This window comes from Anas acuta, chromosome 5 (genome assembly GCF_963932015.1).
Source record: "Anas acuta chromosome 5, bAnaAcu1.1, whole genome shotgun sequence".
Lineage (NCBI taxonomy): Eukaryota > Metazoa > Chordata > Aves > Anseriformes > Anatidae > Anas > Anas acuta.
The window spans coordinates 30494803-30522244 of record NC_088983.1 but is presented as its reverse complement, the minus strand read 5'-3'; the positions used below and the strand labels follow the sequence as shown (position 1 = coordinate 30522244).

The following is a 27442-nucleotide window of genomic DNA, read 5'->3' as shown; positions in this document are numbered from 1 at the left end:
TCCCCTCCCTTCCCCTCCCCTCCTCCTTCCTCACTGCGCGCTCGCGCCGATGACGTCGCAGCCCGCGCGCCGCGCTGACGTCAGCGCACCGCCCCCTCCCCGTTGCCATGGAGACGCGCGGCGTCCGCCCCCCCTCACACAGCGCCGCCATTTTGTCCCCCCCCTTTCCCCCCCCATCCCCATCCCCATCCCCGGTAGCAAGGAGGCGCGGACAGCGGCGGCCGGCACACGGCTTCATTGCACCGGGACCCCCCCCCCCCCGGCCCCACGGCCACCGGGGGCGGCGTGGGGGGGAACGAACGGGCCCGGGGACCCCTCCCGGTGCTGTTTTGGGGGGGTTGAGGGGGGCGGTGCCGGGGCCCTGTGGTCTCGGTAAGGCACGGCGGGGGGGCTCCTGTCCCGGCTGGGCACGGGCTGCCCTCAGCGCGACATCATCCGCACGAATTCTGCCGGGGGAAGTGTGGTGTTAACGGGGGGGGGTTAATAAGGGGTAACGGAACCGGGGGGGGCAATAAGGAACCGGGGGGGGGGCAATAAAGGGGTATTGGAACAGGAGGGGGGGTAATTAAAGTGTAACGGAACCAACAGGGGTCAATAAAGGGGTATTGGAACCGGTGTGGGTTTAATTAAGGTGTACTGGAACCAGCAGGGGTTAATTAAGGGGTAACGGAACCAGCAGGGGTTAATGAAGGGGTAATGGGACCGGCGGGGGTTAATTAAGGGGTAACAAAGTGGTACCCCAACCGGCACACCCCCTCCAGCCCCGTTACCTTCGAAGTCCACCAGCCCGTCCCCGTTGAGATCCACGTCCTTGAGGATCTCGTCCACCTCGCGGGGGTTGAGCTGCTGCCCCAGCAGCTTGCGCATGGCCTCCCGCAGCTCGGCCATGCTGATCTGCCCGTCCCCGTTGGTGTCGAACTGCCGGCGAGCGGGTGGGGGGTGACGGACGGTTCCACCCCCCCCACCCCTAACAGCCCGTCCCCGCAGCCCCCCGGTCCCCTCTCACCTCGCGGAAGGCGTCACGCAGCTCCTTGATGCCGATCATATCCGCCGTCTCCGCCAGCATCTTGGGGCCCATCAGCTCCACGAAGTCATCAAAATCCACCTTGCCGCCCGCTGCGGAGGGAAGCGTGGCCAGGGTGTGAGGCACGGCTCTGGGGACACCACCGAGGGAGGGGACACGGGGTCCTGTCCCCCCCCCCTCACAGCGCCCCGGCACCTACTGATCTGCTGGGACAGCTCGATGAGCTCCATCTCGGTGGGCATGTAGCCCATGGTCCGCATGCACTCGCCCAGGTCCTTGTAGCTGATGTAGCCGTCCCGGTCCTTGTCGAACTCCCGGAAAGCTTGCTTCAGCTCTGGGGACAGCGCGGGGACGCGGGTGGCACCGGGGGCACCCCCCTTCTGCCACCCCCCCGGCCACAGGATGGGATGGGCGGAGGGGAACGGGTGACGGGTTGGTGACGGGGGAGATTCCAGCAGCGTCCCCACGCTTTACCTTCGATCTCCTCCGGCCGCAGCTCTCGGTCCTGGCAAGAGAAAGCGGGCTGGAGGGACGGCCCCCACCCTAAAACCCCCCCCAGGGCGGGCGGCGAGGTGGCCGCGGGTGACCCTGTGGGATCCGTGTGCCACGACTTCAACCGGGGACAGGGGAAAGGGGGGGCCACGAGGCACCGCCACGGCGTTGCCTTGACCCGAGGAGCCCGGGACGTGCCCCCGGGGAAAAAAGAGGCGGGGGGGGCCACGAGCGGCACGTACCAGCTGGGTGATGGCGATGCTCTGGCGGAGGAAGATGCAGGCCGGCCCCACCAGCCCGTGCAGCACCGAGTAGTTCTGCAACGGCGGCGACTGCGCGGCCTCCGCCGCCTCCTCGGCCTCCTGGGGGCCGGGGGGGCCGCAGCGCTGCCTCCCGTCCTGCGGGCAGAGCCGGCCGGTAACGGGAGGCACCCCCCCGGTGACCCACACCCTATATCCAACCCCCCCCCCCATGCCTTTAACCACCCCACAGGGCCAGCCTTACCTTGGAGAGCCTCCGCTCAGGGGTCTTGGTGCAGTTGCCCATGGCTTGGGGGTGCCCGGGCATCCCTGGCCCCCCCGGGGGGGGTCGCCTGGCGCAGTCCTGGGGGCCGCCGACTCCGGCCCGGGCGCGCCAGGACGGGGGTTTTTTTATAGTAACAGCGGCTGCGTGGGGATTTGCGGTTTTTATTGAATATCTCGGGATATGGAGGGCGAGGCGGGGGGTGAGGGGGGGGGTGATGGCGGGGGGGGGCAGCAGGCGCCCGCACACACACATAATCCCCCGGATTATTCCCCGCTCGGCCGCGCTGCTCCAGATGTGGGGGAGCCACCCAGCTGTCCCCGAGGGGGGGGGGGACACCGAGCGGGGACACCGAGCGGGGACACTGAGCCGTAACCCCACCGCCCTCCCCTCTGAAATAATAAAATGCATTCAAATTAACCCAAAACTCATCATTCATTCCCCAAAATCGTCATTCATTCATTCATTCATTCATCCTCCCCACTCCCCCCCCCCCCCCGGTTACCTGCCCACCGGCGGGGGGCACCTCGGGTCCCGGCTCCTCGGTGCTCGCACGGCAGCGACCCGGACCCCCCCCCCCGGGGCTCCGCCGCCCCCGGGACCGGAGGGGCTGAGGGGGGGGCTTCGGTCCCGGGGGGGCCCGGCGGGGCGGCCCCGGGGGGGCTGCGGGCAGGGGGCTACCGGGGGCGCGGCGGGGCGAGCCACGGAAGAAGAGGAACATGCTGCCGGTGCCCGGTACCCGGTGCCGGTGTGTCCCCCCCCCCCTCACACTCCGCCGCCCCCGAATCCGATCCCCCGCTGCCGGGGTGAGATTGCAGCGGGAAACCGGATCCGCTCCGGGACACCCGAGCCGCACCGGGGAGCGACACCGAGACGGGGGGGGGGGTGGGTGGGGGGTTACCGGGGGGGGGGTTACCGGGGGGGTTAACGGGGAGGGGGGAGCGGGGGGCTCCGGGCGCGGGGGCATCGCGGGCACGGCCCCGCTGCTGGTGGGGAGCGGGTCCGGGTGGGGGTCCCGGTGCGGGTCCCGGTCCCGGTGGGGGTCCCGGTCCCGGTGCCGCCCCCCCCCCGCCCCGGTCCGTGACGTCACCGCCGCGCCACCGGCGCCCGCCGCTGCCGTCAGTGGCGCACGCACCGGCGGGGGGCGCCTGAAGGTGACGGGGATTTGGGGGGGGGCCGAGCCCCGCCATGGCCGCCCGGCAGCTGCAGGCGCTGCGCCGCCTCCACGCCGCCGCCTTCTCGGTGAGTACCGGCACCGGGACCACGCAGCCGGGCCCCGGGACCCGGTGCTGAGCCTCCCGTTGTGTCCCGTCCCCCCCCCCCCTCCAACCCGCAGACGGCGCCTAAGAAGACGCAGTTCGGCTCGCTGCGGGATGAGGACCGCATCTTCACCAACCTCTACGGGCGGCACGACTGGCGGTGGGGGGCTGGGGGGGGCTGGGGGGGGTCCCAGGGGGGCTGGGGAGGGGGGCTGGGGGGGCTGGGGGGTGGTGGATGGGGGCTGGGGGGGGCTGGGGGGGGGTCCCAGGGGGGCTGGGGAGGGGGGCTGGGGGGGCTGGGGGGTGGTGGATGGGGGCTGGGGGGGGCTGGGGGGGGGTCCCAGGGGGGCTGGGGGGTGGTGGATGGGGGCTGGGGGGGGTCCCAAGGGTGCTGGGGAGGGGGTCTGGGGGGCTGGATTGGGGTCAGGGTGCTGGGGAGGGGCTTTGGGGGTGCTGGAGGGGGTCCAAGGGTGCTGGGGAGGGTCAGGGGATGGTGGATGGGGGGCTGGGGGATGCTGGGGGGCTCCAAGAGGTGCTGGAGGGGGTCCGAGGGTGCTGGGGAGGGGGGCTGGGGGGGCCTGGATTGGGGTTGGGGTGCTGGGGAGGGGCTTCGGGGGTGCTGGGGGGGGCTGGAGGTGCCGGCAGGGGGGTCTGGGGGTGTTGGGGGGGGTCCACGGGGTGCTGAGAGGGTCTGGGGGGTGCTGGATGGGACCAAGAGGTGCTGGAGGGGTCCAGGGGGTGTTGGATGGAGCTCTGGGGATGCTGGGGAGGGGGCTCGAGGGGTGCTGGGGGGGACCAAGAGGTGCTGGGGGGGATCCGGGGGATGCTGGGGGGGGGTTGGAGGTGCTGGGAGGAGATCTGGGGGGGACTGGAGGGGACCCAGTGGTGCTGGGAGGGGGGCTGAGGGTGCTGGAGAGGCCCGGGGGTGCTGGATGGGGCCCAAGGGTGCTGGGAGGGGGCGCTGGGGGGACTTTGAGGGGTGCTTGGGGGGGGTCCAGCCCCTCCTGGCGATACCAGCCCCCCCCACTGTTGCCGGCAGGCTGAAGGGCGCGCTGCGGCGCGGCGACTGGTACAAGACGAAGGAGATCCTGCTGAAAGGTGTCGACTGGATCCTCGGCGAGATCAAGGCGTCGGGGCTGCGGGGCCGCGGCGGCGCCGGGTTCCCCACCGGCCTCAAGTGGAGCTTCATGAACAAGCCCCCGGATGGCAGGTGGGGACCGGCACCGGCACCGGCACCACGCACACCCAGAGCGCCGGTACCGGGGGCTGACGGCGCTTCCCAACAGGCCCAAATACCTGGTTGTGAACGCAGACGAGGGGGAACCGGGCACCTGCAAGGACCGGGAGATCATGCGCCACGACCCCCACAAGCTGGTGGAGGGCTGCCTGGTGGCCGGCCGTGCCATGGGCGCCCGCGCCGCCTACATCTACATCCGAGGAGAGTTCTACAACGAGGCCTCCAACCTGCAGGTGAGCGGCAAGGGGCCCAGCGGGGCGCCGACGACGATGTGTCCCCCCCGTGCCCATCCGCTGTCCCCTCCGCAGGTGGCCATCAGGGAGGCGTACGAGGCCGGGCTGCTGGGGAAGGACGCCTGCGGCTCGGGGTACGCCTTCGACGTCTTTGTGGTGAGGGGCGCCGGGGCTTACATCTGCGGGGAGGAGACGGCGCTGATCGAGTCCATCGAGGGCAAGCAGGGCAAGCCCCGCCTGAAGCCGCCTTTCCCTGCTGATGTGGGTACGTCCCCGAGCTGCTCTCAGCTCCCGGTGTGCCAGTCGTGGCAGCACAAACCCCAATTCCCCACCAAACGGCCCCGATGCAGTGACCTTGGGCAATGCCCGGCTGCCGTCCCACCACAGGGACGCGGTCGTGCTCAGCCCCGACCACTTGCAGGTGTTTTTGGCTGCCCCACCACGGTGGCCAATGTGGAGACGGTGGCCGTGTCCCCCACCATCTGCCGGCGCGGCGGCGCCTGGTTCGCCAGCTTCGGGCGCGAGCGCAACTCGGGGACGAAGCTCTTCAACATCTCCGGCCACGTCAACAACCCCTGCACGGTGGAGGAGGAGATGTCGGTGCCGCTGAAGGAGCTGATCGAGAAGCACGCGGGTGAGCCCCGCAGCCCTCCTCCGAGCGGGATGTTCCCACTGGGCCCAGCTCAGCCTGAACCCCCCCGTTTTTGGCAGGGGGTGTCCGTGGGGGCTGGGACAACCTTCTGGCCGTCATCCCGGGGGGCTCCTCCACCCCGCTGCTCCCCAAGTCGGTGTGCGAGACCGTGCTGATGGACTTCGATTCCCTGGTGCAGGCGCAGAGCGGGCTCGGCACGGCCGCTGTCATAGTCATGGATAAATCGGTAAGGGACGAGCCCTCCCCGCTGCCTGCCTGCCCCGGCCGGGCCCTCACCGTCCCCTTTTTCCCCCAGACTGACATCGTCAAAGCCATCGCTCGCCTCATCGAGTTCTACAAGCACGAGAGCTGCGGGCAGTGCACCCCGTGCCGGGAAGGTGAGCGCGTGGGGCCGGGACGGACGGGGTAGGGGGGCAGCAGCCGGTGCCATGGGACCCTCACCACCTTCCCCTCCTCGTAGGCGTCGACTGGATGAACAAAGTGATGGCTCGCTTCGTGCGGGGTGACGCGCAGGTGGCCGAGATCGATGCGCTCTGGGAGATCAGCAAGCAGATCGAGGGCCACACCATCTGCGCCCTGGGCGACGGCGCCGCCTGGCCCGTGCAGGTGCGGGGCTGTGGGGCCAGGAGGGGGGGTTTTGGGGGGATTTTCGGTTGGTGGTTGTTGCCCTGCCCGGTTAATTCCACCTCGTTTGCTCTCCCCAGGGCCTAATCCGCCACTTTCGGCCGGAGCTGGAGGACAGGATGCGGCGCTTTGGGGAGGCCAAAGCTCGAGCGGCCTCGGCGTGAGGAAGCAGCGGTGGAGGACGGGGGGGTGGCACTGTGCTCCCCCCTGCCTAGGGGGGCTTCGTGGGGGTGAGGGGCTGCTGCTGGGGGCTCCTTAATAAACGCTGCTGTGCTCACAGGCTCCTCTCTCTGCTTTGGGGGGCTGCAGTCATAAAATCAGGAGCAGAGGCTCCCTGGAAAAGGGCCATGTGGCCAGGTTTAGCCAAGGGCTGGGAAGCCCCCAGGTGAGGTCCTGACTCCCCACAAGCCCCCGTTTCCCCTCCTCTCCCCGGATCCCTGAGCCAAGCAGCTCCCTGGCACCAAGGAGGGCTCTTACCTGCACCAGCGAGCTGGAGGCTGTGGTGTAAGTGGTTTAAAACATGGCTTTTTACTACAATCACAGTGTCACAGGCTGGGCAGCAGCGTGGAGTGCGTGACAGCCCCGGGGCTGCCCCCTCTCCGCAAGCACACGGCAGGGCTGAGCCCCACGCACCCCAAAAAACAACAAACCAAACCAACAGGCAGCACCCCCGGCGTGCTGCAAAGGGCAGGCGGCACCCCAAAAATTGGGAAAAGGTTGGGGTCAGGCCCTGCGCGGAGGGGCGGCGAGGTGGCCGGGCACGTGGGTCTTCCTGCGGTAGCGCTCGGGCGCCAGCAGCTCCAGGGTGAGCTCGGTGATGATGGCCGTGAGCCCCCAGACGCGGTGGGGGCCGTGGAGGAAAACGGGCAGGGTGTAGCCGTAGCGGCCCCGCGTGCGGAAATGCGTGTAGCCCTGGTTCTCCTCCTGCAGCAGGTGGGCCAGCGGCAGCGTGAAGGTCTCCGCCACCTGCGGGGACGGGGACACGCACGGGGACGGGGATGGAAGGGGGTCCAGAGCGCCTGTGTCCCCTCCCCGGCGTGTGGTCACCCACCTCCTCGGGGTTTGGGGACAGCTTCAGGTTCTCCAGGGGGCCCAGGTTGGCCACGACGGGGACCACCAGCATTCCTTGCTGGAAGGGAGTGGGCGGCGGAGGGGCGGGGGGGGGTGACAAGTGACAAAAGTTTGTCCCCGCTCGCCTGGAGCCCCCACAGCCATCCCTGGACACCCGTGTGCCCCATGTCCCCGTCCCCTCTGTCCCGCTTTTCTGCCCCATGTCCTACACAGCAACCACCCCGTCCACCACATCTCTGCCACCCTGTCCCCAGACACCCCTGACCCCAGTGTCCTCATCCTCATGTCCCCAGTGACCCCTGCCCCGTCTCCCAGCCCCCTGTCCCTTCATCTCCACATCCCTGTCACCGTATCCCCAGCCCCCCCCCCATGTCCCCAGTGCCCCCTGCCCCATTTCCCAGCCCCCCAGCCCCACGTCCCCTTACCCCACATCCTTGTCACCGTGCCCCTGACCACCCCATGTCCCCAGGCACCCCCGTGTCCCCTCTATCCCTCTCCCCTTTCCCCCGACCCTCCTCCCCCGACCCCGCTGTCCCCATCCCCGTGCCCCCAGCCCCCCCCCGCCGCCCCCCGGTGCCCGGTACCCGGTCGGGCAGACTTCTCAGCATGCCCCAGACGCTGCCCTCGCCCAGCTCCAGCCCCAGCTCCTCCCGCGTCTCCCGCAGCGCCGTGGCCACCGCGTCGCTGTCCGACGCCTCCCGTTTCCCCCCGGGGAAGCTGCGAGGAGCGGAGACGTCGGAAGAACCGGAGGGGGGTGACCGGAGGAAACCGGGGGGGTACCGAAATCACCGACACCCCCCCTTCCAAACTCACCTCACGTCGCCGCTGTGCGGCCCGGACAGGCTGCGGCAGCGCAGGGTGTAGAGCAGCGAGGGGCGGCCGCGCACCGAGCACAGCGGCACCAGCACCGCCGCCCCCACCGCCGCCCCCGCTCCGCCGCCCCCCGCCGCCGCCGCCGCCAGCAGCTCCCGGCAGCGCCGCTCGGTGCCGCCGCTCAGGTACCCCCGGCGCGGGGGGACGCGGCCCCAAACCGGCCCCGCCATGGCGCCGCCCGGGGGAAGGGGAGGGGAAAAAAGGCGAGGGGAGGGCGACCGGCACCGGCCCGGCCCCCCCCGGGGCTCCCGGGAGCGCCGCACCGCGGGAGGAGCGCGAGAAAATAGAGCAAGGGGCGTGCGGGGCTGCTGCTGGGTGTGCGACCCGGGCGTGGGGTGTGCAGCGGGCCCAGGGGGGGTTGGAAACTTTCTGCGGGGTGTGCAACATGGTCACAGGGCGAGCAGTGCTCCCAGGGGGCGTGCAATGCTCCTGCTGAGCGTGTAACCCGGTCACAGGGCATACAGTGCTCCCACTGGGTGTGCAAAGCTGCCTGCTCGGCGTGTAAACCAGTTATTGGGTGTGCAACGCTCCCCATGGGTGTGCAACCCAGGCACAGGGCTTGCTGCCGAGTGTGCAATGCCCACAGGAGGTGTGCAACCCTCCCGCCAGGTGTGCAAAGCTCCCTGCTGCCACACCACAGCACCTTCCACCTGGGGAAGACGCCTGCTGGGCGTGCAAGCCTGGCAGCAGGTGTGCAAGCCGGGCACTAGGTGGGTTGCCCCCGGGCCGTCGCTTCCCCGCTGCCCGAGAGGTTGGCACGCCCGCCCGTTAAAACAAGGACACAGAGACGGAGCAGGGTCATGTTTCCGGGTGCCATTATCTTGGGGTGGAATTTCCGCTGCTGAAACAAAGCGGGGACACGGCTCCGGCGGCTGCGTCGGGGAAAGGGTGCGGGGGAATCGGCTGGGATCAGCTGGGATGGGCTGGGGCAGCGCGGGTTCTCCTGCAGGAAGCCCCCGGCCCCCCGACAGACACTCTCACACGGCCACCTTTTGTCTCTCAGGATGAAATGATTTTTAAAAAAACGGTATAGAAATCACAACTCTCGCATAATTCTTTGTCTCCGGAGCTTGGCCTCAGCTTCGCGATTCCGCTCACAGCTTCTTCAGCGGAACCTCCTCTCCTCCCACACGTATCGCTTCCCTGCGGGCACCTTGCGGAAAAACAGGCTGTTCCCTCGGCTCATGTTGCCCTGGAAGGGGACACGGGTTAGTGCAGGGTGGGGTTGGGAGGATCCCGGCCATCGCAGCCCCAGAGAACCGCAGGGCTCCCCGTGAGCCCACAGTCGTGGCCAGGGGGTGCAGCGGCCCCAGCCCCTCACCTCCTTGTGCAGCTGGCTCCAGCAGTCCAGCCAGGAGGAGTAGGTGGGCGCGTAGGGAAGGAGGCCCCCGGCCAGCCTGGGGAGGGGAGGAGAGCACCACGGGGTTATTTCCACACAGGGCTGAGCAGGTGAGGTGAGACACAGCGCCCTGGGGCTGGGCTCGGGCGTGCCCAGCTCCCTCCGAGCCCCCCAAGGCAGCGAGGGATCGAACCCACGGCCACGACGGGTTTGAAACCCTCCTGTACCACTCGGAGCTTTGGAAAGGCAGCTCTGGGGCCTGATCCTGCGTGGATGGCTCTCGCTAACCTCTCCGGGCACGCATGCGCCCTCGGGGGGGAGCGCGGGAGGCGAGGGAGGTGGTGGCAGCACGCTCACCCGCAGTTATTGACGGCCATCAGGTTGGAGACCAGCACGAAGGGGTACGTCAGCATGCTGGCGAAGAACTGCGGGGGAAAGCGGGGCTGCTCAGCACCTCCAGCCCCTCCAAGGAGCCTCCTGGGTGTGCAAACACCCAGGCGGGGGCTGTACTTACTCCGGTGACTGCCTGCGAGTAGCTCTTCATCTCCGCCATGGAGACCTGGGGGAGGAGGAAGGCAGCTTCAGCCCCGATGCGGAGCAGGGACCTGCGTGCCCACCCTCAGCCCAGCTGCCCCCGCACAGCACCGAGCCCCTACCCCGTTCTCCAGCGCGTACGTGTTGATGAGGTAGGCCAGCATGTTGCATAGCCAGAGCGACAGGATGTCTCCGAGGAGCCGCGGGATAAGGCCGCTGGAAGAGGATAGAAGAGGCAGCGGGTTTAGGAACAGGAGGGGGCAGCCCTCTGCCCAACAGCTGGGTGAAACTGGGCAGCTCCGTGCCTTGGGATCACAGAGGCTTGGAAAAAAACAGCCTGTGTTGGCTGGAAGAATGCATGCATGATTGGGAGAAAAGGGCTGTGGTGACTCAGAGTGCCCCGAGCTGCCGGCTGTGGGAGGAGGATGAGAGTTTTAATGTCCCCAGGCACAATGTCCCCAGTGCACAACGGGCACTGCGCGCCAAAATTAGGGCCTGGTACAACTGGGTGAGGAAATGGGAGGCTGGACAAAGCAAGAAACAACGAGTGAAGCTTGTGGGTTTTGGAGAGAGATCCTGCTGACCCCCCCACAAATTCAACCTCGAGAGCACTCACGCAAAGAATCCCAGGATGCCTTCTTCTCGGTAAATCGTGGCGAAGGCGCTTAGTGTCCCACTGGGCCGGGGGGGAAGAGGAGAGAGGTCACGCCACGCAGGGACATGGCACCTCACGGCTGTCCCCACGCCCCGTACCTGTACTTGGTCTCCCTGCCGATGAACTGCACCATGCATCGCAGGGTGATCACTGCGGGCAGAGCCAGGTGATGTGGGGTCAGCAGGGGACAAAGGGACGCTGCAGGGTGGTGGGGACACCACAGCACCCAGCGCCCGGGCTGTCCGTGGGGAGGAGCAGCAGCTAGAGGAGGCTGTATGGGGGTACCTACCGTGGAATGGGTGGGTGATGAGGGTCGCGGCAGAGCGAGCAACCATCTCTCGGGAGGTCTGGAGGAAAAAAGGGCTGTCAGCGAGAGGAGGAAGGGCAGGAGAGAGCTGCCCAGCCCAGCACCCTCCTCTTCCTGTGCTCCTCACCTCCTTGAGGACTTGCTCCAGTGAGGACACATGCTCCTTCTTGCTGGCTCCTGGCTGGAGACGGGCAGAGGCGTCAGGCAGGGTACAGCACCCCAAAACTCACCCCGTTCTCCTCAGGCACGGCTGCGCAGCCCCCCAGCACCAGCCCCTCCACCTCTGACAGCACCCTGCTCCTCCTCTCAACCCTCACTGGGGCGGCACCAAGAGCCAGCTCCGTGCTGGGCTGCTGCTGCTAATCCCCACACCCACAGGGCATGGCCTTGCCTGGCAGCAGCAGTTGCTGGGGACAGAAGGGGAGGAGGAGGAAGGGAGGGGAGGATTCACCACCAGAGCCTCCTCCAACGTACCTCAGCCTGCTCGGCGTCCTGGTACCGCTGCGGAGAGAAGGGCACACGGTCAGCGGGCACCACGGGAAGACGCAGCCCCGCCGGGGCTGGTGCACGGGGCACGGTACCTGCAGCACTTTGCTGTGCACCACGGTGCCGATGGCGCTGGAGCAGAGCCGGGGGGTGAGGCCTTTGAAGAGTCCCGCTCTCCCGTCGACCTTCACGATGTGCTTGGCTGGGGGAGACGCGGGTCAGGCCACGTCGGGGCCCCAAACCCGGAGGGCACACCCGCGGCCACCGGGCTCCCGGGGCCGCTCACTCACCGTAGGCGAAGAGGCCGGGCAGCTGGTAGACCTGGCGGCCGAAGATGTTGCGGCCCAGCGTGGGGGGCAGCGGCTCGTAGCCAACCTGCGGGGAGAGGCGCGGCCCAGTCCCCGCCATCCCGGGCAGCCCGCGGGGCCCAGGCCCGGCCCCGACACCCCCCGGTACCGGTATCGATCCCGCCGCCTCGCCCCGGTACCGCCGCCCCTTACCTGCACCAGCACCTTCACGTACATGAGCGGCTGCGACAGCACCGTCAGCCCCGAGCCCAGCAGCACCTGTGAGGCCGAGTCCGCCATCCCGCCGCTGCTCCTCCCGCTGCCCCTCCTGCTGCCGCCCCGGCGCCACGGCCCAGAAGGACACGGCCGCCGCTTCCGCTTCCGCCCCCGGTACTTCCGCCGCGCCCGCCGCCCGCTTCCGGCCCGGGTTGCCATGGCAACGCGGCCTGCGCCGCCAGCGCCGCCTTCGCGGCCTGAGGCGCCGCCATGGCGGCGGGGCCCGAGGGGCCAGCGGGCGGTGGAGGCGGCGGCCCCCGGGGCCTGCGGGGGAAACGGGAGCCCGGCAGGCACCGGGGGACGCGGCCCCGTTAGCGCCGGGCGCAGGCGTAGCAGCGGGGGCTGGCGGGGCCCGGCCGCCCCCCGCGACCACCGGTGGCGGTTCCCGGTGTGGGCAGCGCCATGGCTGTGCCCCGCCAGGAACCGGTGGTGGCGGTGGTGGCACGGGCAGGGCCCGTGCCCCTCGTGTCCCCCCGCAGCCGGGGGTCCCCCGCAGCAGCATCACGGCCGCGGGACCCCCTTCCCGCTGCGGCGGGGATGGGCGGACGGGGAACGGCTCCACGCGGCTGCTCGGGCTCCTCCAGCACCCCACGGCCTCCCCCGGGGGTGTTGGGGACCCGCGGTTGTCCCCGGGGCCTGAGGGACCACGGTGGCACCTGGGGGAGCGCAAAGCAGGGGCTCGGTGCAGCCCCCGCGGTGCCACCCGAGCTGGGAGCAGCGTGGGGACACAGCCACGGGGCAGGGGAGGGGTGAACCACGCTCACGGGGGCACCGGCGGGGCTCTGGCGGGTGGTGTTTGGCCGGTGCAGGGCGTTCCTCGCCCTGCGGCTCCGCAGCCGCTTCCTCCGCCTCGGCTCCAGCCGCCCTGGGTGGCAGACAGGCACCAGCACCTCCTCCCGGGCGCCTCGTCCCTCCCGTTCCCGGGAGCTCCCGGGCTGTGCCGGGGGTCCCTCGGACACGGAGCTGTCAGAGCCGCTGGTGCTGCATGAGGAAGAGGATGGCTGCAGCCTCCACTGACCCCACCAGCCCCAAGGCAGCGTCACCAGGACATACCTAGACTCGAGGTCTGAGGTGGGGACATCGCTCCAGCTCCCACCGGAGCCCAGCCGCCGCCGCAGCAGCGTGTGCACCTCTGCCAGGCACTGCTGGAACTGCGGGACAGAGCCAGCGTTACTGCCACCGCCACCACGGGCGTGCCACCAGCCCTGGGCACCCACCCACCCACCTTGGCAGAATCAGGGTCGCAGAAGTCCAGCAGGGTGTCGCAGAGGTGGTAGCCCAGCGATTTGAGGTCCTCCACGGTGAAGTGCGAGTTCCTCCCGCCTGGAGGGGACACGGGATAAGAAAACGAGCGGCAGCTTCCCGAGCCAGGACCCGGAGCTCATCCTTTGGGACTGAAATCCCATTCCCTGGCACAACGCCGTCCCCAGCGCCTCCGCACAGCCCCTCACCCAGCGTGGAGCCGCCAAAGGCCGCCTCCATGGTGTAGCTGTTGGTGACGCCCATCCGCCACATGACGACCCTGCCCGTCCCCTCTTTGCTCTTCTGCACCTTGAACTTGCAGCTGGGGAAGGAGAACTGGGGCCGACGCCAGGGTCAGCGCAGCGGGGGACGCGCTGGATATCACCCCAGGGAGGTGCTAAGGCAGAGCCCACCTTGTCGGGCGCGTTCTTGCTCAGCATCAGGGGGAAGACGCGCTCCAGGAACCGCGGCGCTGCCCCGGCCCGGCCCCCGTCGCAGCCGTACATGAAGACGTTGTTCTTGCGGCTGTGCCCGTGGAAGTCGCAGTACAGCACCACCTCCCGCTCCGCCAGCAGCCTGCGGGCTCCCGTCAGGATGCAGCCACCGGCACCAGCCCGCCGGCTCCCCCATGCGCCACCCTCACCTCTCCACCATGGCCCGCAGGTGCCAGACAGCAGGGAAGGAGCCCCGGCACCCCGTCCCGTAGGCTCTGTTGGGGTCGCGGCCGGCCAGGGAGCAGCGCGAGTTGCCCACCACCACCCCGTCGGGGTTGAGCATGGGCACCACCTTGAAGACGAAGAGGCGGCGCAGGAGCCGGGCATCAGGGGCGGCGCTGAGGACGAAGTCGAGGAAGCCCCGCATGGCCCAGGAGCCGCCGCTCTCGCCGGGGTGTGCACGGGCGCTCAGCACCACCGCCCGCTTGCCCGCGCCGCCGGCCGGGCCGGTGATGGTCAGCAGGTAGACGGTGTTGCCGGCCAAGCTGCGGCACAGCGCCCGCACCGCGCAGTACCGCGAGCGCACCGGGTCGCCCACCACCGCCCGCAGGTAGCGCTGCAAATCCGAGTAGGTGTAGGGGTAGGAGTGGGCCAAGTAGCAGGTGTCGGCATCATGGGGGAAGCGCATGCTCCAGGAGAGGCAGAAGGCGGCCGGCTCGTCCCCGCCGCCCCGCCGGTAGTAGTGGACTTTGTCCCCGACGCGGCGCCAGCCGACGGCACGGCTGCGGGCGTCCTGCTGCGAGTAGAGCAGCGGCCGCATGCCCTCGCCGTAGAGGCTCTTGGGCTTCGCCAGGTTGGCGATGGTGAAGCGGTAGACGGCGTCTCGCCGGGTGTTTTGCACGCGGAAATAAAACCACTGCGTGTGCTTGGCGGTGTACAAGTCCGGCCGCAGCGTCAGCACGTACTCGTAGGGACCCCTGCCCGGGGGGAAGGGCCACGCTGCGGCACCCGGCCCCACTGCCGTGTCCCTCCAGGCTGCCCCCCCCCGGCCCTGCTCTTACACCTTGACGGCTTTCTGGAGGTTGCCGCTCTCAAAGCGTGACTCGAACAGCAGCGTGGTGTCCTGGGGGCCCTCCAGGGACACCGCCGGTGAGGAGAGGGGGCCCGGGGCCCCCCCGGCCCGAGCACGGGTGAAGCAGGAGCCTGGGGGCACTGAGGGACAGCGGGGTTCAGCACCTAAGGGGATGGTGTGGGGATGGGGAGGGTGCCAGCAGCACCCATGGGTGCTACCTGGGTTCAGGTGGTAGACAACAGTGCCCTGCTCCTCGCTGCTGCCCGCCGGCACCTGCTCATGGCTCGAGGGCTGGCAGAAGGGCTCGGGTTCGGGGGGAACCCACTCTGGGGGGACACAGATTCACCCCGCTGTCACCCCGTTGAGGACATGGGGATGAGGGCGGGAGAGGCCGGAGCGCTGCCTCACCGATGTGCTCGATGGCCTCCTTGATGACTTCGCACTCGATGGGCCACCGGGGAGCGGGCAGGGGTCCTCGCGCTGAGGGGAGGGCGAAGAGAGCCCGCGGCTCCCCGGGGAACCCGCAGCCCCCCGAGCGGCCCGGCTCCAGCACCCTGGGGGCTGCAGGAGGGGCTGGGGGGCTCCCGGCCTCACCACACGGCACTGGCAGAGCACGGGCTGCAAATTTTGGGGACAACACTCCTGGTGTCACCCCCCAAACTACCCGCCACCCCCAGGCAGGGACAAGGACCCCGTGAGGGGTGAGGCAGCCCCACAGCCCAGTGCCGGGGGGCTTCACTCACAGCTCGGCTCCTTCCCCACGCGCTGCCGGCAGCCGGGGCCGGCGCTACCCAGGCTGGGCGCCTCGGCATGGTGGCACTCCGAGTGTCCTCGTGGGGACACGGGGCTCTGCTTCCCACCCGTCTTCTGGCCTGGGGGAGGAGCGGTGCTGGAGCCCCAGCAGGGGAATCCTGCACCCCAGGGGATAAAGGGGGGGGGGAACAGCCCCGGGCTCACCTCGGAAGTAGCCGTAGTAGCGCAGGTGGCAGCGCATGAAGCTGTCATAGGGCTCGGGGACCACCTGGGCAGGGCAGCGGGGTCAGGCCCTGCTTAGGGATCCCCCAGGGGCTGCAGCCAGCAGCCCTCCTCCCCCAAACCCCGGCCCTGACCTGCACAGTGGGGTACCCCGAGGGATCCATGGCCGCGAGCCGTGCCCGAGCCTCCTCCCGGCCCTGGCAGTGCAACAGGGCTCACAACGCGGTCGCTGAGCGACCGGTGGCAGTGGGGAGGGACGGGGCGGTCCCAGAGAGGAGCTGGGAAAGGAGCCAGAGGGATTTTGTTATCCCTGGAAGGTACGCAGAGGAGCGGGGCCATGGCAAGGTTCCCCCCCCCCCCAGTCCCCGTCCCCAAAGCGGGGGTGGTGCTCTGGCCCCAGCCTGCAATCCCACCCCGAACCACCCTCCTGCCGTGGGGCAGGGACAGCCCCCCCTTCAAGCAGACAGCACGTCCCAAACTGCTACAATTTATTGGACAACGATTTGAGTCGTAAAGGGCTCTAAACTGTACAACTGTAAAAAAAACAAAACAAAACAACAAAAAAACAACAGAAGAGCGCTGTGTGCGCGCGCCTCATGTGCTCGACGCGGTTTTCCTCCGCTTCAGCCGCGCTCGCCAGTCCTCCGGCAGCGCCTCGAAGTTGGCATTCCTCTCCGCCATGCCACTGCGGGGACAAAGCGGGGTGTCAGCACGCGGGTGGTGCACGGGGACACTCCCCAGCACCCCGTTCCCTCATACTCCCAGCCAGAGACCCCAAATCCTGCTCCCTTTAAGAGGGGGCACCTAAACACCTCTCCACAGCCAAGCAGCACGGCATGATGAAGTGCTGCTGGCTCTGGCACAGCCTCCCGGGTCCGTACCTGAGCAGCTGCTGCTGCTTCCACTCCTCGATGCGCCTCTGTGCCGTCGTCTCCCGGTCCTCCTCGCTGGAACTGGAGTTCTCCTCCTCGTCCAGCTCCCGCTGGATGCTCTGCCACTTCTTCACCAGAGACGGCATTTTCGTCTTGCCCTTCTTGCCCTGCGTAGGAAATCCAAGTCCGTGGTGAGTGTGTGGGCAAGGAATGGGCAAGTGGGTGAGGGAAGGGCGAAGGAACATCCTCCTACCTTTTCCTTCCGCCCCTTCCTCGGCTTCTCGGGCTTCTCAGGCGGCGGCGGCGCCTTGGGGGTGGGAGGTGGGGGCGTTTGGGGCGGCGGGGGGGGGCGGCGGCTGCTCGGCAGTGCTGGTGGCGGGCAGGGATCCGCGCGCCGGGGCCAGCGGCACGGCGGGGGCGGCGGCGAGGCTGGCAGGCACGGCACACTCCGAGTAGCTCATGAGGGAAGGCGCCGCGGGTGCCGTCACCCCCAAGTAGCCGGGCTGCATGGCCAGGCTGGTGGGCTGGGGGCCGGCGGCGTGGCCCGGCGCGAGGCGGAGGTTGGCGCGGCCTTGGAGCTCGCCTTGCAGCCGCTGGCGTGGCCTCAGGGAGGCGAGGGGCACGGCCGAAGGCTGGTACTTGCTGGCGGCCATGAGGGGCTGGCTGTAGATGACGGGGCAGCTGCCGATGGTGGCCGTTCGCTGCAGCAGCCCCGGGTTCATCTCGGCGGCTTTCCGCTTCTGAGGCTTGGCGGAGAGCAGCGGGGCAGGGCTGGGTTCGGCGGCTCCCTGCAATGGACGGCAACGAGGTGAGAGCCCAGACAGGAGGGACAGAACCCAACGGGGCCGGGACTCGCCCCTCGCTCCCCTTTTACCACCACCCTCGCCCTCAAGTGCTTGGGGATCCAACAGCTACACGGCACGCGTGCCTGCTCCGCTGCTCACCTGGCTGCTGCTGACAGCCGGGCGCAGGAGAGGCTTCAGGGGAGCGTCTTCTTCTGTTCCCGGGGCAGGCGGCTCCTCGCCCCCCTCATCTTCCATCTCCACTTCCTGGATCTCGCCGTCTTCTCCAGGCGGTGGCGGGGGTGGTGGCGGCGGTGGCGGGGGCGAATCTGGTGGAGGCGGAGGCGGCGGAGGCATTTCCAAAGGCAAGGGAGGTTGGAGGACCGGGACAGAGGACTGAAGCAGAGTCCAAAATGGAGTGAGCGGCATGAGAGACGTAGCAGGGACTTGGCCTGAGAAGGATTCTTTACAAAGGGAGCCTGAAGAATACATATTGACACAGGCTTGAAAACCCAGGCTACTGACCGCGCTGCCGCTCCTGCTGCCAGCACGGGCGCGTGCTGCCTCCTTCCAAGGCCCTGCCGCAGAACGGGGAGGCGGAGGCCAGGCTACAAGCTCGGCCCCGCAGCACCCTGCTTTCCCCGGCTCCGCTGGGACGGCCACAACCGACGGGGACGGCTCAGACGCAGGAGCGGTGCCTGCCCCGGCTCGGCTAACGCTACCGCGAGCGAGGCGCCTGGCGAGGGAGGTGGTAGCCTCCCGCCAGCACAGCAGGACCCACGCCGCGTGTCTGCATGGACGGGAACCTGCTCCTGGGGAGCACAAAACCCAGCACCCCCCCCTTTCTCCTCCCGCCCCCGTGCTGTACCTGCGGAGCGCTCGGCGGCATCTCCGGCGCGCTCTCCTTTCTCTTTGGGGGGTGGCTTAGGAGGACCGTCGGCTTTTCTGTCGGTGCTCTGCTGTCCTTCATCTTCGTCCTCCCCGTCGGGGAACTCCCATTGCGACTCTCCTGAGTGCTCGTTAACATAGAAATAGCGTCTATGCTCCCTAAATCACAAGAAAGAGAACGAGTCTTTACTTTCCCTCCCCGTGTAGCGACACTCCCGAGGCGGGCCTGCCCACGACAGCAGTGTGCTCTCGCAGGGAAGACCCTCTGCAGCTGGGCTGCCACTCTCAAACGCAACAAACAACTTTGAGGACAGAGGCAGGAGAGGCCCGAGCCGGCTCGCTCAAAGCTACTCGCACCGCTGGCTGCGTGAACGCCGCTGAGCCCCCCACTCCGGGGAGGGGAGGGCTGAGAAAGCAGGCCAGCGTGCAGCAGAGCGAGGTCGGGCTAGCACCGGGACTTTCAGCCACTGCCTTGGCTCAAAGTCGCCCTCCAAGAAGGGGCACCGGGGAACAGCCCAGTGAGAGAAGCGGCTGCCCCCCTAGCCCACGGTGCGTGGAGGTCGCTTTTATGATACTCTTGGTGTCAAACATACAGTGAATGCTAGAGAGAGGGAGCGGATCTGGGAGCTGAAAAACAAAAGAGCAAAGATTTCAAATAAAGGAAAATTAATCAAGAAAGCCAAATAGAAAAAGAAATGTTTGGGTCTGACCTGCTGGCAGGAGACAGAAATCTTGTTCTTCATTCCGTCGATGAGTTGAAGTTTGTCCTTTGTCAGAGCTGTTGGTCAGAAGAGGTGATCCAGAGATCCTGCAAAGTTCACAGAGCTCTCGCATGCGCGACCCCCCAGGCCCGCCCTCCGCAGCGCTTTACACTCGCGAGAGTGAACACCAGCTCTGTCCAATCAGGGGATCGGCTCCGTCTCAAAGCACTGAGCTCTCGCTTTGCACTCTCCAATTTGGCGGCTGGCCCCAACTCTGTAAGTGCCGGAAGTTGCTCTGCCTGCCCGGCACCGCTAACGGAGTCTCCGAGAGGGACGGCGCCACGTCGTTTCAGGTGGTGATGGTCACAAATCATGTCTGAGATGTCAGAGATGAAAGGTGAGAAAGGTAGGAGAGCGCGTACCTGTCCCAGTGGCAGGACCAGCCTTTAGGGGTGGCGTTTATTTCGTATTGTTTTAGCTGTTCGGCTGCGTCTTGAAGTTTGCGTTTGAGGTAGTTTCCATTGAGAGCACCTTCTCGCCAGTCTGCAATGCGGGTCTAGAGGGCAAGAACCGGGGGAAGCCGTTGAGGGGGGCTGCAAGCGGCCCTCGGGACAGGACTCGAGGTCCAGGAGGCTCCCTTACGGCACGGGACGCGGGGGGCCAGGAGGAAGAGACCGCCTCCGCGCAAAGCCATGCTCGCCCCCCGCGGAGGAAGGGCCCTGCGGCGCAGGAGGCGGGCGGGCGGGCGCGCGGCACCGCCACGAGCTTCACGCAGCACCGGCCCTCGGCGCTCGAGCGGCGGACAGTATCTGATCCGCTTCGGGACGGAAGGCCGGAGCGAGGGGCGAAGGCTTGGTTACCTCTGTCTGCAACAGCAACATGTGGAAGTTGGAGATAGATTGTCTGTTGATGCCCAGGAACTCCAATTTACTAGTCAGAGTGTTTGCCAGCTCTCCGATCTGAAACTGCCAGGGAGAAAGGGGAAAGAGTCAAGAGCCGCGCTCGGGCGGCGTCACAAGGCTCGAGGACGTCCCGGGGGCTCTCCGCGGTCCTTCGGCACGGCTGGGTGAGGAAATCCCCCTGGAACTGGCGTGGGCTGCCCCCTCCTTTGAGCCCGCTCCCTCCCGCGCCCCCCAGGATGGGATCTGCATGGGGTGGCCCCTCTGGGTGAGCCCCTCTCTGCATGGCGGCCCCCAGCTCCAAACCAGCCAACGGCTCGGTGCGCTCCGGCTTTGGAGTCACGGCAGAGCTACTGCCACGGCACAAAACCTTCAATAAAAGTCTTTCAACTGCTTCCCAAAGGAAATGGGCCGGGACGTATCCGCAGCCTTTGTAAATTGCCACTTCCCACGGAACGAGCTGGGAGTGTGCAGAGAGCTGCTGTGCCCGCTCTGCATTTACTCAGGAGCTGGGCCAGGGCTGTGTTAAGATCCAGACCTGCCCGCGGTGACCGGGGGCTCAACCCCAGCACCCCGCAGGAGTGGGAACTCCGCAATGGGCGCAGCACTGGGACGTGACCTAGGGGAAGGGGCTGAGAGCAAGTAACGAGCCAGGAAGCGACTGAGGGCAGCACAGATGCCTCCGAGGACACCGTGACTGATTGCTTCAAGGACGGCTCTGAAACAATTTTTGTTTTCCATCATTCTTCAGCAGAGGCTTTGGAAGGTCCCCAAAGCCAACAATGTGGCGCCTGTCCCCAGGGACAGGGCTGGGCCGGGCCGACGAGCCGTGCTAGAGGAGCCCGAGGGCAGGGAAATGAATTCCCACACCGACATCCCTAGGAGAAGCCGGGAAGGTCCCACATCTGAGGGCAGCTCCGCAGCGGAGGATCTCCTACAAACCAGAGGCTGGCAGGAGAGAGATGGCCCCGAACCGACGAAGCGAGCGGTACAAATTACCCGAGGAGATGGCATTCCTCCAACAGCGCTAGAGGGCTCCTGCACGTGAAGCCACCACGCTACGGCAAACAGTCCGTCACACAGAGCACCTCCAGCACCAGAAGAAAAGGTGACAGCACATGTGACGGTTTGAAAGGCTGTCGGCAGCCGGCTGGGGGACAGCAGCCAGCGCGCGTGATCCTCGCTGCAGGCTTGTTTTTTGCTTTTTTTAAAAATAAATTAAAAAACCACAAAAGCCTCATGGATATGCTACGCTAGAGGAGGCTCGCTGGTTCTGTGCAGAGAACATCACATCTCAGAACTCGTTAAGAGTTGTTTTTTTACGGGACAGAGGCTAAATCTGTCACCAGGATGGTAAAGCTCTTTCACTCTGTAAAAGTGATTAAATGAGGGGAAATAAGGACTGAGAAATAAGTGCGAGGTTTCTCTGCGGAAGGTTTCCACTGGGGTTCTACCACGAGCTGGCGATTCCCCATCCATAAAGGACATCCATAAGGAAACGGCATCCATAAAGGACACGGCCAACAGAGGCAACAAAGTTTGCAAACGGAACGAAATCACTCAGGAATCAAACTGAATGCCGCAGATCTCACAGTAGTGAGCGGCTGGGGAGTGAAGGGGACAGGTTGGGACGGACAAAGATCTCCCCTGGCACTGCGTAACCATCACCCAGCACCTGCAGCTCTGCGTGCAACCGGTGCCGCTCCGGGAGGAGCTCTGGGAATTGTTCAGCTGCAGTCAGGAAGGCAAACTGAGCCCCTGAAGAGAAAATATCAGAACGATGGTGCTGAAATGCCCGGGGCTTCCCCAGTTTGCACCTAACAGCCAACTGCTGCTTCGTAAAGTAACGCCAGGTACAGGGCAGAACCCCAACACTGGCAGCCTCCGGGCACAGAGGTTACGGACGAGGAGTCTTCGGCCTGGAGGCAGGACGGTAACGGCGTTAGTATCAACAAGTCAAGACAAAAGCGTTTGCTCTCTCTTGTGACAAGACCCAGGGGCCGTTCTTTGTGCCCCCACCCCCCTTTTTTTTTTTACTTTTAAGAGGCTCTCTCAAGCCTCTGCTGCTGGCTCCTGCTGGAGACAGGATACGGGGCGACAGAGCTAGCCCAATCCTGCACAGCCGCCCTTTCACAGGGCGAGCTGTTCCTGCAGCCCAGGATCTGAGGTGTCAAACTGCCCCCACCTTCCCCAAAAACAGCCAAAGCCCCAGCACCGACTGCCTGGGGGGGGGGCCAAGGCACCCAACAGCCCCGCAGCACTCGGGGGAGCACCCTGCCGCTGTCCCCGCCACGTGCCGAACGCGGTCTCACGCGCGCACACCTGCATTACCTTTAGGTCCTGCTCCTCTTCTTCTATTTTTGGTGCCCCTTGTGCTTTGGCTTTCTCCTGGGGCTCCTCAGACTCTGCCTCTTTGTCTGAATGCACATCGGGTGCTTCCGTGCCCGCGGCTGCAGGAGAAGAAACGAGAGGTGAACCTCGCGTCCTGCCGCCACCGCGGCGCTGCCCGGGCTCCACGCGCCGCTGCCAGAGCCAAAGCCCACTGCTGGGAAAAAAAAAAAGCCTGAAACCAAAAGCAGAGAGGGCTGCAGACCCTCTGTGTCGGATGGCCGTGGTTCTTCCAGAAGAACGGGAATCGGTGAATTACAGCTGCTAGGATGTGAGGACAGGAAGAGCAACAGAGAGCCTGCAGCGAAGGTTGGAGGAAGTGCAGGCAGAGCCAGCCGCCGGGCGGGCAATCAGGAAACTCCTGCAGCTTAATAATTCGTCAGCAAGAGGTGTCATGTGTTAAGCAGGCTGAGGCAATTGTCAGAGAGAGCAGAGTACTCCCAAAAAGCTGCTTTTTGACAATAACGTCCTGTTTGGGCAACATCACAGGACGGCAGCAAGAAAATAGCACTGCTGCATGACAGCCGGTCCCAGGCACCTTCTGTCTGCGAGCCCACGAGGGACAGGGAAAAGCCCTGTGGCAAAACCACCGTGGCAAAACCACCCCCCGGGGGCCACCCGGACACACAGTCACCGATTTCATGCAAGCTCCACAGCGAGGCTCCTGATCACAGCCCTGCACGAGGCACGCACACGTCAGGGTCACCGCAGCCCCTAACCAGGCTTCTGCCGCCTCCCGCTGCAGCAGGACGCAGCCTGCTACGGGCACAGGGCACTTCCACACCCGATTTCACTAGAAAAAGCTCTTATTTGGCAAATTTTATGTTCAAGAGGGGCTGCGCTGCTCCGTTACGAGGCAGGCAGGTGCTGGCCTGAAGCTGCACTCCCAGGAGAGGTTGGCAGCCAGGCACGCACTGTTTGTTCTCCCAAAGTGTTTTGGGGAGAGCCGGGGAGCTTCCAGCCACCGGAGCACACACTGCAGCGGCCATGACCGTGCCATTTCCCCGAGGCAATAAATCTACGTGGTGCTCTGCAACGTGTCTGGGCAGAGGTCTCTGAAAGGCCTCCTGGCACCGCACGGGAAGCGGAGAGCTCAGGCAACGCTGGAAAACCCAACGCACCTCTCCTGAAACAGCCTCGTAGGAACGAGGGGGATCTCGCAGCGAGGTCCTGCCTGGGGTTTGTACGCACTGGGTGCGGAGCCGGATGGCTCTCAGGGGACACCTCAGCTGCTAAAACACAGCGACTGCTCCCCCACAACGCACGGACAGAGCTTACAGAGGAGGTAACAGCTCCCAACACAGCCTAGTTAGGGTTCGCAGGTCGGGAGGGAGGCAGAAGGCAGCAGGGCATGAAGCCACCGCTCCCCACACTTTTGCTTTCTCTTTTCCAATAACACGCCCAGTATCGGCGTTCTGCTAAATATTTTAGCTAGAGAATAAAGCAGAGGATTTGGCAGAGCGCCTCGTTGTCCCCGTGCCCGTGGGACTCTCACCCCGCGGCCGGGCCCTCCTGCCCCGCGCACGTACCTCGCCTCCCGGCATCGCTACGCGCCGCGCGGGGCTGCGGGCCAGCCGCATCTTCGGGGGGAAGAGGCCCCTGCAGGAGAGGGCTGCGGCCTTTCCAAGCACCCGCGCCTCCCTCCGAAGGGAGCCTTTCGAATTACCTGCTTCTCCCGCCTCCGGGCTCTCCCGGCCCGTTTTGCTGGAGCCTCGACTAGTGGATTCGGGGCTGGCAGCTCCCACAAACAGTTTCCATTTCCCTCGCTTGGAGGCCAGCCTGCGGGTCGCGTCCTGCGAGGCCGACTGGCTCCCGTCAGAGAGCGGGCTGGAGCCTGAAACGCTGCCGTCTCCTTCCTCCAAGGCACGCAGCTCTGCCTGCGGAGACACGAGCCGGTGAGCTGCGCTGTAGGGTCCCAAACCGCCCCAGGAAGACAACCGTGGGTGTGAGTTGTGCGTGAAAGGGAAACGGCTGCTCTAATCAGGATGCGGCGTTAACAGCAGCGAGCACGGAGCAACAGCTCCAGGGCTGCCAGGGGAGCAGCTGAACACAGCCACAGCTCATCGAGCTTCCAGCTCTGCAAGGAGCCCGACCGGGAGCAGCGGGGGCTGAGTTGGGTCCTCTCCCAAAGGGCTCGGGGAGGGATGCGAGCGTCTGCTGCTCCTGGGTCTTTCCTAGCTGCGATTTGGCTGCACCCGCAGCCTTATTCGCGGCCTTATTCACGTGACAAAGAACTTCCCGTACCTTCTTTCTCTCCAGCACCATCTCCAGTTCGAGCGTGTCTTGCTCCTCCTCTTCCTCCCCGCTCTCCCCCGATTGCACCACGCTGCACAGCTCCTCCTGCAGCGTGTCCTCCAGGGGGTCCCTGCCAGCTTCGGGCTCTTCAGGAGCAGCAGCAGCAGCAGCCGCCACCGCTGCCGCCTCCTCTGTTTTCGCCTCCTCTTCCGGGGGCGGCTCGACTTCCTCCTTGCAGATCACCTTTCTCCGCCAGCGCTCCTCTTCCTCCTTCACCACATCTGGCAGGAGCGGTGCCAGGAGGGCCGCGGCCACCCCTTTCTTCTCCTCCTCGCTGTTGGAGAGCGCCTGAACGCCTTCGTTCACCTCCTGCGGGGTCCGAGAGCCACGTCAGCCCGCGGGCAGCGGCTCCGTGCGCCCCTGGCCCAAACCCCGCTCACCCCACTCACCTTCTTCACCGGCTTGGCCAGGCCGGCCCCGCGGCCGCCCGCTGCGGCCCCTTTCTCCTGCGGGTACAGCTCCGCAGACGCCGCGAAGCTCCCGTTGGCACCCGCTGCTGCAGCACTGAGGAGGAAGAGGAGCAGTGAGGGGCCTGCATGGGGACGCAGCCCCCCTCTTTCCCCGCAGCCGAGCTCGCCCTCACCTGTGCTGGTAGTGCTGCAGGCCCTGGACCTGCGCCGCCAGGTACGGCGGCAGCTCCCAGGTCACCTCGTTGCTCTGCGTGTTCCAGTAGTAGTAGCAGCCCGTGTTCTCGTCCCACACCTCCTGCCAGTCGCCCATCTCCAGTTCTCCCACTGTTGGGGGCGTGAGGACAAATCAGTCACTCGCAGGCCACCCCCGAGGCTCTCGTCCCCCCCCCTTTAATTCCGCCACCTCCCCGGGTTCCCCGTGTAGCCACGGCCCCGGCGGCGAGCGCTCACCTCCCGCCAGCGAGCACTGGGTGTCGTACTGCCACTCGGGGGCCGGCGCCGCGTCCGTGCCGTTGGCGCTGGCGGTGCCGGGGGGCTGCCCGGCGCTCGGCTCCTTGGGCTCGGGGCGGGGAGGCGTGGGGGGGGGCACGGCAGCAGGCTCCGCGGGCTGCGGGGGGGCCGTGATGGCGTCGATCTCCTTTAAAAACAAGGCGGCGAGGCGAGTCAAAGCCGCGGGCGAGGGGGAGCGGAGCGGGAGGGTGGCAGCCAGGAGCCGCCCGCTCCCCTCCCCTCCGGCAGGGGGAAGCCCCCCGGAGCCCCCCGCTCACCGCCAGGAAGTTTGCCAGCGTGCTGTCGATGTCGGCTGAGTTGTTTCCGTTGGCATCTCCGGAGCGCGCCGACTTCTCGGAGGTTTCGCCCTCCTCATCGTCGCTGTCTGCGTAGGCGCCGAGCAGGCACAGGCCGCCTGGCCGGGGAGAGGGGACCCTCAGCGGGGAGGGGACGGGGACCCCGCAAAAGGAGCTCCCCCCCCGATGGGTTTTTTCCCGGATTGGGGGGGTGCAGCCAGGAGAAACGAGGAGCAAAGAGTGACCCTCGATGTGGCAGGCATCGTATCCCACCCGCAAACCGAGGGGGCACCGACCCGCCCCCAAAAAATTGAAGGAAGAGGGAAAAAATCTCTTACCAAAAAAAAAAAGGAAACAAAAAATGTGTATGCACAAAAACCAAAAAAACGAGAAAAAAAAAAACAACAAGAAAAAAACCAACAAATACACACCAAAATAATAGGTGGAAAAACAGCATCTGCCACCCCAAACTGCTGAGGGGGATCAGCCACGCAGCACTTGGGGGGGAACCCCAAAAATCAGTGAAAGGGGGTGGGGGGCAATAACCCTGCTCCCCCCCCCCAAAAAAAGACATCTGGGGGGTGAGAGAAATGTGGCACTGCGCTGAATAAAAGGGGCTTAAAGGGTGAGATTACGCTACTTATTTTTAAAAAAATACATGTAAATAATGGAAAAATAATTATTTAAATTCGATTTATGCAAAAATAATTCATGCAAAAAATAATTTACGTAATATATAAAGAAAAAGAGGGACGTAACAAATATAATCGATGAAAAAATAATCAGCAAAAAAGTCAATTAATACAACCACCCTGTTCCATAAAGAAAAAAAGGGGGGTTAAAAATATATATTTAACACAAAAATAACGAGTTTAGAAAGTTATTTCATACAACCGCCCCGTTATATAAAGAAAAAGAGCGGGTAAGGAATACATAAACAATAGAAAAACGATAATTAGATAAAGTAAATTTGTACAACCGCCCTGTTGTATAAGGAAAACGGGGCGGGGGGGGTAACATTAAAAACACAGAAGGTCGCGGGGTGTCTCCGGGGGGTCAGCAGGGTGGGTTTTTGGGGTCCCCCCCCCCTTACCTGTGGGCTTGACGGCGGCGGGCGCGGGGGGCGGCGGGTGGGGGGCGCTGCGGGGCGGCTCCGGGCCCGCCTCGGGCTCGTCTGCGGGGGGAAGGGGCACAAAGGGGGGGTCACGGCCACAGCCCCGCGGCACCCCCAGGGGGGACACGGGGCCGAGGCGGCCTCCGAGACACAAAGGCGTCGCCCTTTTGCCTAGAGGAGAGAAAATGGGGGAAAAGGGGGGGGGGGGTTACCCGGCTCCGAGCCCGACTCCGCGCCCTCGGGGGGCTGCGGCGCCGACCCCGCGTCCTCCCGGCGGGGGGCGGGCGGGGAGAGCTGCAGGATGGGGCGGCGGCACGGAGCGCTGCGGGACTTCTTGCCCATGGCGGCCAGGCACAGGGAGGGAGGGAGGGAGGGGAACGAGGAGGAGGAGGAGGAGGAAGAGGCGTGCTGCGTCACCGCGCCCGGGGGGGGGCGGGGGGACACGCCCGGAGGGGGCGGCCCTCGAACGGGTACGGCCCTATAGCGGGGAGGGCGCTATAGGGAGCATGGCCCCATAGCAGGTATGGCCCCATAGCGAGTATGGCTCCCTATGGGAAGCATAGTCCCCTATGGTAAGTATGACCCCATAGCAGGTGTGGCTCCAGCCCCCCTATAGCAAGTATGGTCCTAGAGTGAGTCCAGCTCCCTATAGTGAGGCCAACCCTATAGCTAGTCCAGCCCCAAAGTGTATTTCAGCTTGATCCTGCCCCCACA

General features: G+C 66.0%; 6 protein-coding genes across 9 annotated transcripts; 1 reads left to right on the top strand and 5 right to left on the bottom strand.

Annotated features, from left to right (window-relative positions):
* Positions 1 to 219: 219 nt before the first annotated feature.
* On the bottom strand, positions 220 to 3119 carry CABP2 (calcium binding protein 2). 3 transcript variants are annotated; one of them, XM_068685543.1, is made up of 7 exons: positions 2544 to 3119; positions 1759 to 1914; positions 1499 to 1529; positions 1224 to 1358; positions 1007 to 1116; positions 771 to 918; positions 220 to 446 (listed from the first exon to the last, which is right to left on the bottom strand). In XM_068685543.1, the coding sequence occupies exons 1-7, from the start codon at positions 3003 to 3005 to the stop codon at positions 421 to 423; spliced, it is 1068 nt and encodes a 355-aa protein (XP_068541644.1). In that variant the 5' UTR covers positions 3006 to 3119; the 3' UTR covers positions 220 to 420. The 3 variants fall into 3 exon arrangements, with proteins under 3 accessions (XP_068541644.1, XP_068541646.1, XP_068541645.1); XM_068685545.1 differs by lacking the exon at positions 2544 to 3119 and adding an exon at positions 2021 to 2168; XM_068685544.1 differs by lacking the exon at positions 771 to 918.
* NDUFV1 (NADH:ubiquinone oxidoreductase core subunit V1) lies at positions 3120 to 6320 on the top strand. Its single transcript, XM_068685531.1, has 10 exons — positions 3120 to 3280; positions 3375 to 3457; positions 4337 to 4507; positions 4584 to 4767; positions 4843 to 5032; positions 5189 to 5401; positions 5479 to 5645; positions 5715 to 5796; positions 5880 to 6025; positions 6124 to 6320. Exons 1-10 carry the CDS (start codon positions 3227 to 3229, stop codon positions 6205 to 6207), a joined length of 1374 nt encoding a protein of 457 aa, XP_068541632.1. The 5' UTR covers positions 3120 to 3226; the 3' UTR covers positions 6208 to 6320.
* Positions 6321 to 6548: 228 nt separating this feature from the next.
* On the bottom strand, positions 6549 to 8201 carry NUDT8 (nudix hydrolase 8). Of its 2 annotated transcripts, none has more exons than XM_068685575.1 (4): positions 7928 to 8201; positions 7699 to 7831; positions 7095 to 7172; positions 6549 to 6967 (listed from the first exon to the last, which is right to left on the bottom strand). In XM_068685575.1, the coding sequence occupies exons 1-4, from the start codon at positions 8155 to 8157 to the stop codon at positions 6767 to 6769; spliced, it is 642 nt and encodes a 213-aa protein (XP_068541676.1). In that variant the 5' UTR covers positions 8158 to 8201; the 3' UTR covers positions 6549 to 6766. The 2 variants fall into 2 exon arrangements, with proteins under 2 accessions (XP_068541676.1, XP_068541675.1); XM_068685574.1 differs by having other exon boundaries at positions 6549 to 7009; positions 7928 to 8190.
* Positions 8202 to 8785: 584 nt separating this feature from the next.
* Positions 8786 to 11998, bottom strand: MTCH2 (mitochondrial carrier 2). Its single transcript, XM_068685549.1, has 13 exons — positions 11809 to 11998; positions 11599 to 11683; positions 11404 to 11510; positions 11297 to 11323; positions 10950 to 11003; positions 10805 to 10862; positions 10614 to 10665; positions 10477 to 10536; positions 9983 to 10076; positions 9841 to 9885; positions 9684 to 9751; positions 9309 to 9384; positions 8786 to 9179 (listed from the first exon to the last, which is right to left on the bottom strand). Exons 1-13 carry the CDS (start codon positions 11893 to 11895, stop codon positions 9093 to 9095), a joined length of 900 nt encoding a protein of 299 aa, XP_068541650.1. The 5' UTR covers positions 11896 to 11998; the 3' UTR covers positions 8786 to 9092.
* A 37-nt stretch (positions 11999 to 12035) lies between these two features.
* AGBL2 (AGBL carboxypeptidase 2) lies at positions 12036 to 15947 on the bottom strand. Its single transcript, XM_068683085.1, has 12 exons — positions 15729 to 15947; positions 15577 to 15640; positions 15363 to 15491; positions 15028 to 15327; positions 14838 to 14945; positions 14609 to 14759; positions 13757 to 14524; positions 13527 to 13689; positions 13323 to 13449; positions 13097 to 13194; positions 12925 to 13022; positions 12036 to 12852 (listed from the first exon to the last, which is right to left on the bottom strand). Exons 1-12 carry the CDS (start codon positions 15756 to 15758, stop codon positions 12183 to 12185), a joined length of 2706 nt encoding a protein of 901 aa, XP_068539186.1. The 5' UTR covers positions 15759 to 15947; the 3' UTR covers positions 12036 to 12182.
* Positions 15948 to 16065: 118 nt separating this feature from the next.
* FNBP4 (formin binding protein 4) lies at positions 16066 to 27107 on the bottom strand. The gene is given in 17 exon segments (XM_068685482.1): positions 16066 to 16279; positions 16476 to 16633; positions 16720 to 16815; positions 16817 to 17254; positions 17411 to 17727; positions 18117 to 18295; positions 19260 to 19393; positions 19698 to 19802; positions 22068 to 22186; positions 23791 to 24001; positions 24369 to 24728; positions 24809 to 24923; positions 25003 to 25153; positions 25280 to 25466; positions 25597 to 25733; positions 26708 to 26788; positions 26941 to 27107. Coding segments are annotated over 17 exon segments (3009 nt in total). The 5' UTR covers positions 27071 to 27107; the 3' UTR covers positions 16066 to 16188.
* Between the last annotated feature and the right edge of the window lie 335 nt (positions 27108 to 27442).

Bases quoted from the DNA above. Each gene is read 5' to 3' on its own strand.
- AGBL2 (XM_068683085.1), bottom strand. From the start codon at position 15,758: ATGGATCCCTCGGGGTACCCCACTGTGCAG. The intron at 15,641-15,728 runs GTCAGGGCCGGG...TGCCCTGCCCAG, and splicing joins CGGGGTACCCCACTGTGCAG to GTGGTCCCCGAGCCCTATGA. The intron at 13,023-13,096 runs GTGGGTGGGTGG...TCTGTCCCGCAG, and splicing joins GCGACCCTGATTCTGCCAAG to TTCCAGCAGTGCCTGGCAGA.
- CABP2 (XM_068685543.1), bottom strand. From the start codon at position 3,005: ATGCCCCCGCGCCCGGAGCCCCCCGCTCCCCCCTCCCCGTTAACCCCC. The intron at 1,915-2,543 runs GTAACCGGGGGG...CTCTGCCCGCAG, and splicing joins TGCCCCCCGCCGGTGGGCAG to GACGGGAGGCAGCGCTGCGG. The intron at 1,530-1,758 runs GTACGTGCCGCT...TTCTCTTGCCAG, and splicing joins GCATCGCCATCACCCAGCTG to GACCGAGAGCTGCGGCCGGA.
- NDUFV1 (XM_068685531.1), top strand. From the start codon at position 3,227: ATGGCCGCCCGGCAGCTGCAGGCGCTGCGCCGCCTCCACGCCGCCGCC. The intron at 5,033-5,188 runs GTACGTCCCCGA...GACCACTTGCAG, and splicing joins GCCTTTCCCTGCTGATGTGG to GTGTTTTTGGCTGCCCCACC. The intron at 6,026-6,123 runs GTGCGGGGCTGT...TGCTCTCCCCAG, and splicing joins GCGCCGCCTGGCCCGTGCAG to GGCCTAATCCGCCACTTTCG.
- MTCH2 (XM_068685549.1), bottom strand. From the start codon at position 11,895: ATGGCGGACTCGGCCTCACAGGTGCTGCTGGGCTCGGGGCTGACGGTG. The intron at 9,886-9,982 runs GTAGGGGCTCGG...CTCCTCCCCCAG, and splicing joins CGTACGCGCTGGAGAACGGG to GTCTCCATGGCGGAGATGAA. The intron at 9,180-9,308 runs GTGAGGGGCTGG...GTCCCCTTCCAG, and splicing joins GGAGCCAGCTGCACAAGGAG to GGCAACATGAGCCGAGGGAA.
- NUDT8 (XM_068685574.1), bottom strand. From the start codon at position 8,157: ATGGCGGGGCCGGTTTGGGGCCGCGTCCCCCCGCGCCGGGGGTACCTG. The intron at 7,173-7,698 runs GTACCGGGCACC...ACTCCCTTCCAG, and splicing joins TGAGAAGTCTGCCCGACCGG to CAAGGAATGCTGGTGGTCCC. The intron at 7,010-7,094 runs GTGGGTGACCAC...CCGTCCCCGCAG, and splicing joins TGTCCCCAAACCCCGAGGAG to GTGGCGGAGACCTTCACGCT.